Source organism: Carassius auratus, chromosome 22, assembly GCF_003368295.1.
Source record: "Carassius auratus strain Wakin chromosome 22, ASM336829v1, whole genome shotgun sequence".
Taxonomy (NCBI): domain Eukaryota; kingdom Metazoa; phylum Chordata; class Actinopteri; order Cypriniformes; family Cyprinidae; genus Carassius; species Carassius auratus.
The window spans coordinates 6002871-6015279 of NC_039264.1; the positions used below are offsets into that span (position 1 = coordinate 6002871).

Sequence of the window (12409 nt, forward strand, 5' to 3'; positions counted from 1 at the left end):
ATAACACATATTTAACTTGATCAAGAATATAATAATGCTTCGAAAGGAGAGCTCTCTTTTCACAAAATAAATAAAAAAGTAATAAAAATCCATACTTACATTTCCATTGCATGAATCATTTCACAATAAACTCTGAAAAAAAAACAAAAAAACAATATTAACATATAAAATTCTTACTATACATCTTTTTAATTACAAATCATTTTTTGGAGTTTGTTGGAGGAGTAATAATAATAATAATAATAATAATAATTCTTACATTTACATAACGCTTTTCTAGGCACTCAAAGAGCTTTGTCAGGGTTATCTCCTCATCCACCACCAGTGTGCAGCATCCACCTGGATGATGCGACGGCAGCCATTGTGCACCAGAACGCCCACCACACACCAGCTTACTGGTGGAGAGGAGACGGAGTGATGAAGCCAATCAGCAGATATGGGGATTGTTAGGAGGCAATGATGGTCAGAGGCCAATGGACGAATTTAGCCAGGATGCCGAGGACACACCTCAACTCAAAGACATCCTGGGATTTTTAATGACCACAGAGAGTCAGGACCTTGGTTAAACGTCTCATCCAAAGGATGCATCTCAAGTAATCTAAAAATTAAAATATATAGATTATAACAGTGCCTGTACAACATATATCAGTAAATTCTCCCTCATTCATGAAAAAAATGAATGCCAGACTGTTGATTTCGATTAGCACAATCCAAGACAATCCTAATTGGATTTTTAAAAAAAAACATATCCAATGTAGCTGTGCATCGCTTCCATATATAATCTAATTGTTATATGATTGATTTAAATATAATAGTTGAGCAATTAAAAAATATGACAAACATGCACTGACTCACCTTTCCATCTGCTTCTCCTGTCAGATTTACTTTGCAGATCGACTCCACCTATTGGTCAGTCACATTTCTACAGTAAACTTCGGGGCTTTCTCTGGGCCAACAGCCAGAGTGTCTTGGCTATCAAATACCAAATCAAGCTGAAGAGGGTCAACACTTCTGATTATTTCACATTACGATCAACTAACATCGGCATTAGACATTTAAAGTCACTCAGCTATAAGTTCACTTTCAGAGAGGAATACGTGTTTGAAATAACTTCTGTTTGTGATACGATGTGGATTATCATCACTTTATAAGGCAGAATTATGTTATTTATATCCAATAAAAAGGGCTATAAACACTAACCATTACCAAATCAAACAGCACATTTATTTTGTCACATACTTTATATGTCAATGTGCTCTTTATACCAGACGAGATCATATCATATTTAACTCTTAACTCTGGATTTTCGTTTTGGAGCTTCACTTAATTAATTAATTAATATTATAAATCCATATTAGGACTGGAGAGATGCAACATCATTACTAAAGTATCAGGAAATAAACACCAACTTGGTTCTTCAGTATCTTCATGTTTCACTCTGAAGGTGTCTGGATCACTTTTGATCTCACTGTAATCTTCAAAAAAACTCAGTCTTTACCGATTTAAGTTCTTCCTGGTCCTCTGAATACATGTCTTGAAGATGTAAATACTGAATGCTTTAAAAAATGATTTGTAATGCTTCAAAAACTATGAAAATCGGTAGTTTTGAAAGTGGAGTTCGCCTCCTCTTTCTTCATCTGGTGTTTGGCTGTCTGGGAAACCAACGTAAAATGTGCTTTCCGCATTTTGTCATCCGACTTCCGCTAAACCGATACGGCACGTCCGGTTACTAGTTCAGTAGTCGTAAGATTGTTTATAGCTAGCTATAACTGTGTCGAAATGACAAAGAACGTTATGTTATAAATTGGGAGCACGATGAAAACGTCTTACGACGATCAAATGGTCTCAAATTGTCCCATCCATCGTCGCTGTTAACATGGGTAATGTTAGACGATATGAAGAAGTGGCCAGAGTTAACCTATATATTTAACTGCCCTTTCAGGAGGAGTTGATGGAGCAGCAAGGAAAAATGATTTTTTTTTAAAAATGTACCGAGGCTTACCAGTATTTACATAGTGAGACAGTGGGTCGTGTACTGTTACACAGCGAGGGTTTTTTCGTCTTTTTTAAAATTGAACGTGCAACCAGCCAGTCGAGCAGTCTAAACCTCTCCGCATGGTGCTGGTTAGTTTTGTGTGTGTGTGTGTGTGTGGTGTGTGTGTTGTTGTTAACATACACGAAGTTATAAATGTTTAAAAGTATATTAACGTGTTTGATGACCATCATCAGACTAAGTATTTTGTCTAATAACTTAATTGTTACAGTGGAGTAAGTTAAGTGAACCTTTATCAATTGCACATTAGAAAAGGAGGAGGCTGGAATTTGGAAGTGAAAAACGCCTTATATCCAGGTATGCATAATTATTAGGCAGATTTTCTTTTACAAATAAAACAAGCCAAAAAAGATTATATATCACTTATAAAAGATTAAATGCAAAATGAATAGTTAAGATTGGTGTGGTTTGGAATTGGTAAATATTACCAAAAAATATGTTTAGAAAACAACTTGCAGTGTATATGCAAAAGGTAAGGTAAAGGTAAGATTTGGTAGGTGCACATTAAGTCTAATCAATGAATAATGTAGGTAAACGTCAAGTGCAGTAATAATAATGAATGATTATGAAATAATACAACTGTGAAAGCTTTGAAATGTATTTTAGGTTTGTCATGTTCTGTACTGGGCTGAGGACCTGTAAGCTGCTCATCTGGGATCCATCACAGCAAGTTCTGCTACATGTGCCTTACAATGAGCAATTCTGTGCCAAGACTGTAGCTATACAAACCTTTTATTTTAAAGTGTATGCTTCCTCGTGTCAGATGAGTTTCAGACAGGCGACCTGCTGCTTTCAACAAGATACTTGCAGCTTTGTAAATAAGCAGGAATGAGAACAATTAGGTTAAGGATAGGATATTAGGAAATTGGGATGGGATGTAGAGGATGTGTGTGAAGACTAACTATATGAAATAAGTTGTTTTAAATCAGTTGTGTTAAACAAGAGACAGACTGTGATTTGTTTTTTAGAACATGGATAATTTAATATAAGTTGTATAAAATCATTTGTGATGTGTTGATCAGTGTTTGTTGTTTTCAGGAAGCAAGAGACACCTCCTACTTACCATCCTATAAAATTTCAACATTTAATTTCCATATGTAATAAACCAAGATGGAATTAACTTGCAAACTTGACATGACTTTTTCCTTCAAATCAGAGATTAAAGATAAAAAAAGATCAAATTAAGATAAATAAATAAAAACTATTTACAGCAGGTAATGTCAGGTGACATTGTAAAGGTTCATAAAAAATATCTATTACAGCAGGTAACTTCTGGTGACTCTCAGCAAGATCAGGGGCATGTGGATCTGATCACCCTCACAGTTGTCCACTGCATCACCAGCGGTCATTGATACATCTGTGAAATAATTAAACATTTTTAAATTAGTACTTACAATATATCATGAGTATTAATATATGATGGGACCCGAACTTAGAACGGTGTGTGTGTGTGAGAGAGAGAGATGCATTAGAGACAAAACCGTATACACACTGTTAACTGTAGTGTTCAAACGTAGGTCAGTATCTGAATGAGAAATGAAGCTAGCTGGCCTGCTATCACCTGCAATCTCTGTAGCAGGAATAATGTGAGCTATTGTAATGTACTATAATATCTTGTACTACCGTAAACATTAAATAAATAGGTTGACAATGGTAATCAAGGAAAATTCGTTGTACTTCGTTAACTGCCTGTTACTGATCTTAAATGTATTCATAGAACGGACTTCATAAATCTAACGTTAGGCGAGCAAACACATAGCTAGTTAAGGTTAGCTTACCCGAATCTGACAACCTTTTCATCCCCGGCGTGACCTCTTTAACGGAACATCGTAGTCCAGCCATTTCTCGGGGTAAGGGTGTTCGTCAGTCGCCTTCCCGTCCATGAACTGGTACGAACACACATAAGAGCGAGTGGGCGCTTCAAATTTAGCGCCTTCATCCATTTCCTCAGGTGCTTCTCTTCTTTAGGTGGTGGGTGTAAAATGTAAAGTGCAGCACAACACTCCGAACGCTTCACAATGTGTTCGCTACATCGTTGGTGCAATCGGTTTTTTTTTTATATACAATTGTTATGCAGCCCCTAACTGAGCATACAATACTTGATAAATTTGCGTTCTGTTATCTAGCCACTAGCTTAGGTATGTTACGTCCGGTCCCTCAGCCTGAAGTAAGATGACAAAACGAGCGCAATGGCGGCACCGTTGTTGCCATGGAAAATAAGGTGAATAGGGAAGAGATAGAAAAAAAGGTCACGGTATCCAGTCGGACTTGGGAAACGTGATTGGGGCACTTTTGGTGAAGATGCAGCGTTTTTTTTTTTCTGAATTAGTTTTTTTGTCTTATAACTGAGCAGATAATTAAAAACGAGTAAAATTTTCCCACATGAATGACAGTAGTGATACATGCAGTTTCTTGCCAGTGCGTGTTCTCTCGTGTGATTTCAGGATTCCTGGCCAAATTCAGGGATCGATTAACGCAAATGCTTTCTCGGGCTGCAGCCTTTTTTTTTTTTTTCCGTTAACAAAAATACTCTCACATGTACATACGAATTCTTTGCAGAGCGTGAATGAATGTGTTGTATTTCTCGCAATCTTTAAATTGAAACCGAAAGTGAAACATTCATTCGCGTATTCAAAAAGCGATTCTAATACTCCGCGTTTTGAGAGAGACTCCCTGATGGGCGCAAAATAAGCTACACAATTGTAGGCTGTTATTAGTATGCAGGTTGTGCAGTTGTCTATAGCTCTGTGTCATGCTTGAAAAGTCTGTTATATATTTGAACTTTGGATGCTGAGTAGCGTATTTGATTAAGACTGCACTTATTGTTTGCACTTAATACATTTAAGAAAGAATAGTATTGTTTATTTTTGGTTATTTCTGCACTTTTTATTTCTATGTTCAATTTGTGAAAAGGAGTTCAATTAGGAGGTCAGAAGTTCAAGAAGCTCATAATTCATGTACAGTTTTAAGGTCTGAAGAGATTCAAATTAAAGCATACAGTGTTGTATGTACATGTTGTATTTTACTACATATGATTCATATTCAGAAAGTGGAACTGAAATGACATTTATTACCAGATGATTAGCTGAAACAATTTAAAATGCACCTGCGGACTATTTTTACACTCATGTAGCCTATTTGGTCATTGAGAATGTTTTTTAAATGTGTAACCCCCCCCCCCCCCCTCGTCTCATTCTTGTCATCCCAATCTCATGTCTCATCTCGTCTTGAGCTAAGTGTCAGCATTAATGATAATCAAACAACAAAAGACGAGGAGAAAATTATTCCTTGCTCTTGACTGAATGGCATTTGTAGCTTTTTAAAGAATTTAAATAGTGAAAACTGAGCCCTCATTCTCATCTATGTGACCAATAAACAAATTACTACTAGAACACCACAACTGTTTAAAAGAGCTCATATTTCTTCATTGGCCCAGTGACTTGATCCTGCTCTAAAAATGCACCAATTTTATGCATTTAAATTTAAAATGAACATAATTTTATGGGAGCATACCTCCAATCCTCCTAGACTAGAGGAACCAATGTACACCAAAAATTCCTGTGGGGACACTGGGAATGTAAAGGAAACACTCATGATTGTGCATGCCAGTTCACCTCACTGTTTGTCTGGACTATGTAATAGCACTAAACACATTTCTCCAGTAAAGCATAATAATTAAGTGGGGTCTCACACAAAGAGCAGCCTAGGGGACCCTTAACACCTTAATCCACCCCTGACCAAATGAATCTCTTGTCACAGTGTGAATTTTCTGGTCGTGTTTCAGTTAATCAGTTGTAATAAATGTCTTCCCACAATCAAAGCACACTAAGAACCTTCACAAAGCTGTGTCTTTGCTGGTGTCTTTTCTTAAATAACTCAGCTGACTAAAACTCTTTCCACACAAAGAGCACACATGAGGCTTCTCCTTTAAATGAACTTTCAGGTGGTCCTTCAGGGAAAATGCTTGAGAAAAGTTTTTACCACACTGATCGCACCTATATTTTATTTCTCCAGAATGAGAATTCAGATGTGATTTAAAAGTACTTAAATGTGCAAAACTCTTCCCGCACTGATCACATGTGTGTGGCTTTTCCCCAGTGTGGACTTTCATGTGATCATTAAGGTGTCCTTTATGTCTGAAACTCTTTTCACAGTGACAACATATGTGTGGTTTCTCTCCAGTGTGTATTTTCATGTGTTCATTAAGGTTTTTTTTATTTCTGAAACTCTTTCCACATTGATCGCATGTGTGTGGTTTCTCTTCAGTGTGAATTTTCACGTGTTCAGTAATATTCCTTTTATGTCTGATTCTCTGTCCACATTGATCACATGTGTGTGGTTTCACTCCAGCGTGAATTTTCATGTGTTCATTAAGGTTTCTTTTATGTGAAACTCTTCCCACAATGAAGGCAGGTGAAAGATTTTTGGGATATTCTTTTCAGGGGAAAAATTCTCAGTCTGTGAGTGACTCAAAGATTTGACATGATGATGTTTCTCCTCTGCTTCACTCAGGTCTTCAGTCTCCTCACTCTCTTCGATGAAGTCTAAAATAAATGTAAAAAGCTTCAATTTTCAGTAAATCATAAATAATCAAAGAGCGTAAACCCTGATGTAATAACAAGAAGTAGACAAACATTTGTGTAGCATTGAGTGCATTTATCAACTCTGTTATCAAAGTTAGCATGAAAATAACTTATTAAATTATATCTTAAAATTAAAAAAGTGTATTAGTAACTATAAATGAGAGTTTGGTTAATTTACACTAAATTTACAGGCCTGTTACACAAAGTTTCATTGCAAACATTTTTTTTTCCTTCTTCCTTTCATTGTAGAAACACTTGAACAGGCTGTGTTCAACAAAGTCTCTGCCTTTCTCACACAGAACAACCTCCTCAAAAGCAACCAGTCTGGTTTCAACATTCAACCGAAACTGCCTTGCTTTCAGTTGTTAAAGCCCTAAGACTGTCAAGAGTGGATTTCAGATATATGTTGTTGGATCTGTCCACTGCTCAACCCTATTGGCAAAGGGCATCTTAGGAACCACTCTCCATGGTTTGAGTCTTACCTCTCAGATATTGACCAAAGTATTACATCTACCTACTGGAGTGCCTCAGGGCTCAGTTCTTGGAACAATTGTGTTCTTTGTCTAAATGGCATCACTAGGTTATTTCTTTAAGAAACGTGGCTTTTCATATTACTTCTATGCTGATGACACTAGACTACGATTGCTTCTAACATCTCAGCTTGTCTAACATTGACATAAATAAACGTGCTTCTCTGATATTTGGTATTCTATTTGTTTTCTTTTTATTTATTATACAATTAACAAAACACAAAAAGGTCTCTGACACTAGCTTGCTCTATTATTTTTCTAATCTTTTTTTTACGTGTACTGTGTTAGGCTAACTGAAATACTTGTTAAAACACTTGTATATGCTCTTTTGTTGATTTTGATTGCTTCCATTTTCCTTATTTGTAAGTCACTTTGTCTAAAACACTAAATCTATGTGAATATGTGAAACTCTGCCCACACTGTGTGCATTTTCTCCAGTGTGGATCATCTTAATATCTTTTCAGTTGTACCTATTGGACGAGAAAATCCCTTGTCACATTGTGAACAGTTGTAAGGTTTTTCTCCACTGTAGGTGTCATTTCAGTTTTGATGTAATAAAGGTTTTCCCACAATCAAATCACATATGATCTTTCACACAACTTTGTCTTCTCTTTTGTCATTTAAAAGCTCCAGGTTTTTTTTTTTTTTATTGCTTCCATTTTCCAAGTCACTTTGGATAAAAGTGTCTACTAAATGACCAAATGTGTTTACAATTATACATTTGGTCCTGCCCAGTTTAGCGTTCACATTGGCATTTTTGACAGTGAACCTAAAGACACCGAACGTAAAGGCATGGTGATACGTTCACAGCCTGATTGGTCGGCTTGAATGACGTATATATCGTGACGGAAATCACCAAACAAAAGGTGCTTAGACTTGAAGCGGCGCTGCGCGAGTGTATGATATCAAAGCATCCATTAAAAGATCGAAGACACCTAATGCTGTCTTCTGGTCTGTGTATAGCCCCTTTGACACTGCACGTGGGACCCGCAATGTTTCCGGAACATTGCCGGGTCGCCTTCTGTGTGAAAGCAACCACGTCCCGGGATTGATTACCGAATTGAACCCGGATTGGGGACCTAGTAATATTGTAAGGTTCGACCCGGGACGAGCGCTGTGTGAACAAAAGCCAGATCTAATTCCGTGTCGAAGTGATGACGCGCGTTATCGCGCAACTCTTTTAACGGCTGTTATGAAGGAAGATCAACGTTCGCGACGAAAACATATGTGCAAACTGTAATGAAGCAGAGATCAGTTAGTTCCTCACTTTACGCGCTGACGCCGAGATCGTTCGCTTGCTTCAGTGAAAGTATAATGTGCCTAGCGTTGTCGACTCGTACATTACACGTCACGCGCTGATGTCACTTGTCGTTACGGGATCTTCAAGGGTTGTGTGTGAAAGCACGCACATATCCCGGGTCATCACTGGCAGTGTGAAAGTGCAAAATCTAGTGACCAGGGAACAATTGCAGGAACACTTTACCCCTGTATTTGCCGGAATGGCAGTGTGAAATGGGCTTAAGTTTACTTTTATTTTCGCCACCTGAAAACTCACACGAAGCTCATTAAAGACACTTTACCTCATGGATGCTCCACGTTTGCCCTCTGCTCATTTTGTTTTGGTTACACCGCGACGTCGAATCATGTCGCATAACATCGCATCTTATCATTACTTCCTGCTTTAGGTGCGTTTACACGTATTTGGCTAATCTGATGAACTGCTGTTCTTCAGCATAATAAAGATTCAAGAATAAACACCAACCTCTTTGTTCTTCAGTATCTTCATGTTTTATTCTGCAGAGTCCTGGATCACTCATATTCTCAGTCTCCTTGATAAATACTTTCTTTACTTGTAGACAAATGGGCAAATGTTCCAGCATTCATTGCTGATCTTCTGGAGGAGGAGCTTCTGTGAAGGTGATTTGATATATGGTAGGAGGAGCAGATCTGAAATAAATTAATGGAAAAAAAATATGGAAAAAAAAAATTATGAATAAAAGGTAATAATCATAATATATATATATATATATATATATATATATATATATATATATACAGTTGCAATCAAAATTATTCCTGCAAGACATTTTTGCTGCAGAGAACAACATTTTATGAAAACGATTCAACAAAGGCATCAGTAAAGTATTAGAGAAAGTTTGTTAATACACTTTTGAGTGATTCTGAGAATGGAACATTGATGAATCATGATACATTTCAAATTGGCTCTAAACATTCATGTTCAAAATTATTCAACCCCCTTTGTGCAGAATCCTTAAAATCACCAATAAATGCTGTCTGTAAGTGTTTAGAAGGCTTCTGTCACCTCTCTACTACAGTCTTGGCCCATTCTACACCTGAAAAAGCTTCCAGATCACTGATAATCTTTGGTTTTCACATTGACCACTGCTTTATTTAAATTCAACATATTTCATATTTTTTTATGAGAGTTAAGCCTGGAAACTGAACAGGCCCCTCAAGAACATTCTATAACTGATCATTGAACCAAGCAGAAGTAGATTTGGATAATGTACTTTGGGATGGCTGTCCTGCAGGAAAGTCCATTGATCATCAGCTTCAGTCTTTGCACCAAAGGCATCACAATTCTTGTCAAAATGGCCTGATACTTCAAAGAATCCATGATGTCCTTCATACAGTCATGATTTTCACTTCCTGCTACAGTTAAGAAACCCCATAACAGGACTGATCCACCTCCAAGTTTGAGGATGGAGATGGTGTTTTTCTGCTTATGAGCTTTGCCTGTTTTGCAGCAGACATACCGCTGATCCATGGGTCCAAAAAGTTCCAGTTTGGTCACATCACTCCATAAAACATTCTTGCAGAGCTCCTCAGGTTTAAACAAATTAATTTTATCAAGTTCAAGTTGGCCCTTTGTTCTTCTTGATCAAGAGTAGTATTCATCATGATGTCTCAACATGAAGGCCATACTTGTCTAGGGTTCTTCTTTCACACTGCATTGAAATGGTTTTCCTCCTTTCATCGCGTCATCTTGCAAGTCTTTGGCTTATAATATTATAACAGAGTTTTTTATAATACATTATAATTGAGTTTTTCAGCCTCATTTGACACTAACTTTCAGCTGAGTTTTTGGTTGTTTTGTTCAATGGTTTTTGGTTGCTTTACATGAATATGGTTAAGCAGTTAAGACATATGGCAGTGGTGTAGTTTGTCTCAATCTGTTCAGACAATTGAAATATTTAAATGTAGTTTACAGGTGAAATTTAACTTTTTTACTAGTTCTATATTTTACTGCATCACTAAAGGAGACTTGATATATATATATATATCAATTATACATATATAATTTTTCAAAAAAGGTGTTTGTCTAAAAAGTGTACATCAATCTACTGAATGCAGATCTGCTCATCATACCACACAATGATTCACCTTCAGTGAATTTCAGAAATAAATGCTGGACTATTCCAATCAGTCTACAAGTGAAGAAGATTGAATTTATTGTAAGAACATCGAGAACATGAGTGATTCAGAAACCAGCAGAATGAACCACAAAGATCCTAAAGAGCAGAGGTTGACATTTCTTAAATTCTTTAATTCTGAAAACATACATTAAATTACCCCATAGTAGATCTATACAGGTGGAGCTGGGGAAGGTGTAGGGTTTCTGAAGTACACTGTAACAGCAAGCACTAGTCAAGCGTTTGAAATTTGAGCAGCAAGCTCAATGGTTGCTGATACAAAAGAAAACCAACCAGCTGTGCCATTTGATAATGATTTCATATCCAATAACATTAGACCTCTCAGAGAGCGCCATCTAAAGTTTCATAACAGAACTTTGGATACATGTTTTATGCTAATTAAAAGCTTGATAAAAACATAAGTATTTAAAACTTAAAAGAGTTTTTGTTCACTGACTTTTAGTTTTTTGGTGTTACATGAAACCTGGTTTGTCATTTAAAACATGTATGGTGATATGCAGTTTGCCTCAGTCTGTAGACACCAATGAAATTAGCTTTAAGTGGCAGTTTACGGTTGACCCGAAGACAACAATGAAGTGAAAACAGAAACTAATAAGTGAGATTTGTTCAAAAAAAAAAAAATTTATTGCATCACTGATCAGAGTTAACAGGAAGCTCAAATGGTATTAAACATTTGAATTCACCGGATCTTTAACAGGTTCAACATTGGAATTGCCCAGTGCTCAATTGAATTGGCTGTAACTGAACTGACAAGAGTGCTCACTGAAATGAAACTAAATTACAGTCTCTTTGACATTTAGAAAGTGGTTTGACAAACATCTCAGTCCTGTTTTTCAAAACAAGTTCAGAATTTCTCATTTGAAGAAATGTTTTTTTTTTTTACACTGGTCTTTTTTCCAGAATGAGAAAGCAGATGTGATTTAGGAGCATTTACACGTATGAAACACTTCCCGCACTGTGTGGCTTTTCTCCACTGTGGGTCATCTCATGTCTTTTCAGATGTTCTGGACGAGTGAATGCCTTGTCACATTGTGAACAGTTGTAAGGTTTCTCTCCACTGTGGGTCATCTGGTGTCGTCTCAGTTGATCAGATGTAAAGAAGGTTTTCCCACAATCAAAGCACATATGCTCTTTCACACCGCTGTGTCTTTTCTGGTGTAATTTAAAAGCACCCAGTCGTGGAAAACTCTTTCCACACAGAGAACACACATAAGGCTTCTCCTTTGTGTGAACCTTTAGGTGGCTCTTCAGGTTATCTGGATAAGAAAAGCTTTTCCCACACTGATTACAGGTATATGGTCTTTCTCCAGAATGAGAACGCAGATGTAATCTGACAGTTCTTGCCAGTGCAAAACTCTTCCCGCACTGATCACATGTGTGCGGCTTCTCTCCAGTGTGGATTTTCATGTGAGTAATAAGGGAGTCTTTTCGTGCAAAACTCATCCCACATTGATCACACACGTGTGGCTTCTCACCACTGTGAAGTCTCATGTGAAATTTAAGATTTTGTTTGCATGAGATACTCTTTCCACACTGAGAGCAGGTGCAGGATTTTTTGGCTCTTCTTTTCAGCAAAAACTTACTTTCTCCACTTTTGGCATGTTTTTCCCCTGCTTCACTCAGTTGTTCACCATCTTCATTTTTTTTAACCAGGTCTAAAATGGAAGTTTAAAGAATTCAGTCATTTAAAAAAAAAAAAAAAAAAAAAAAAAAAAAAGAGAATTTATCTGCCAAGACATACATGTTCCTGGATCAACATTATTGTCCAAAAACATAGACTTAACCCGA

At 36.9% G+C, this 12409-nt stretch overlaps 1 protein-coding gene and 1 pseudogene across 1 annotated transcript; both read right to left on the minus strand.

Annotated features, from left to right (window-relative positions):
• Positions 1-5756: 5756 nt before the first annotated feature.
• LOC113040777 (gastrula zinc finger protein XlCGF8.2DB-like) lies at positions 5757-9107 on the minus strand (annotated as a pseudogene).
• Positions 9108-11251: 2144 nt separating this feature from the next.
• LOC113039509 (zinc finger protein draculin-like) lies at positions 11252-12206 on the minus strand. The gene has a single exon (XM_026197400.1). It carries the CDS (start codon positions 12110-12112, stop codon positions 11552-11554), a length of 561 nt encoding a protein of 186 aa, XP_026053185.1. The 5' UTR covers positions 12113-12206; the 3' UTR covers positions 11252-11551.
• Positions 12207-12409: the final 203 nt, after the last annotated feature.

What these genes read in the sequence shown, in the direction of transcription:
- LOC113039509 (XM_026197400.1), bottom strand. Translation starts at nt 12,112, where the DNA reads ATGAGACTTCACAGTGGTGAGAAGCCACACGTGTGTGATCAATGTGGG.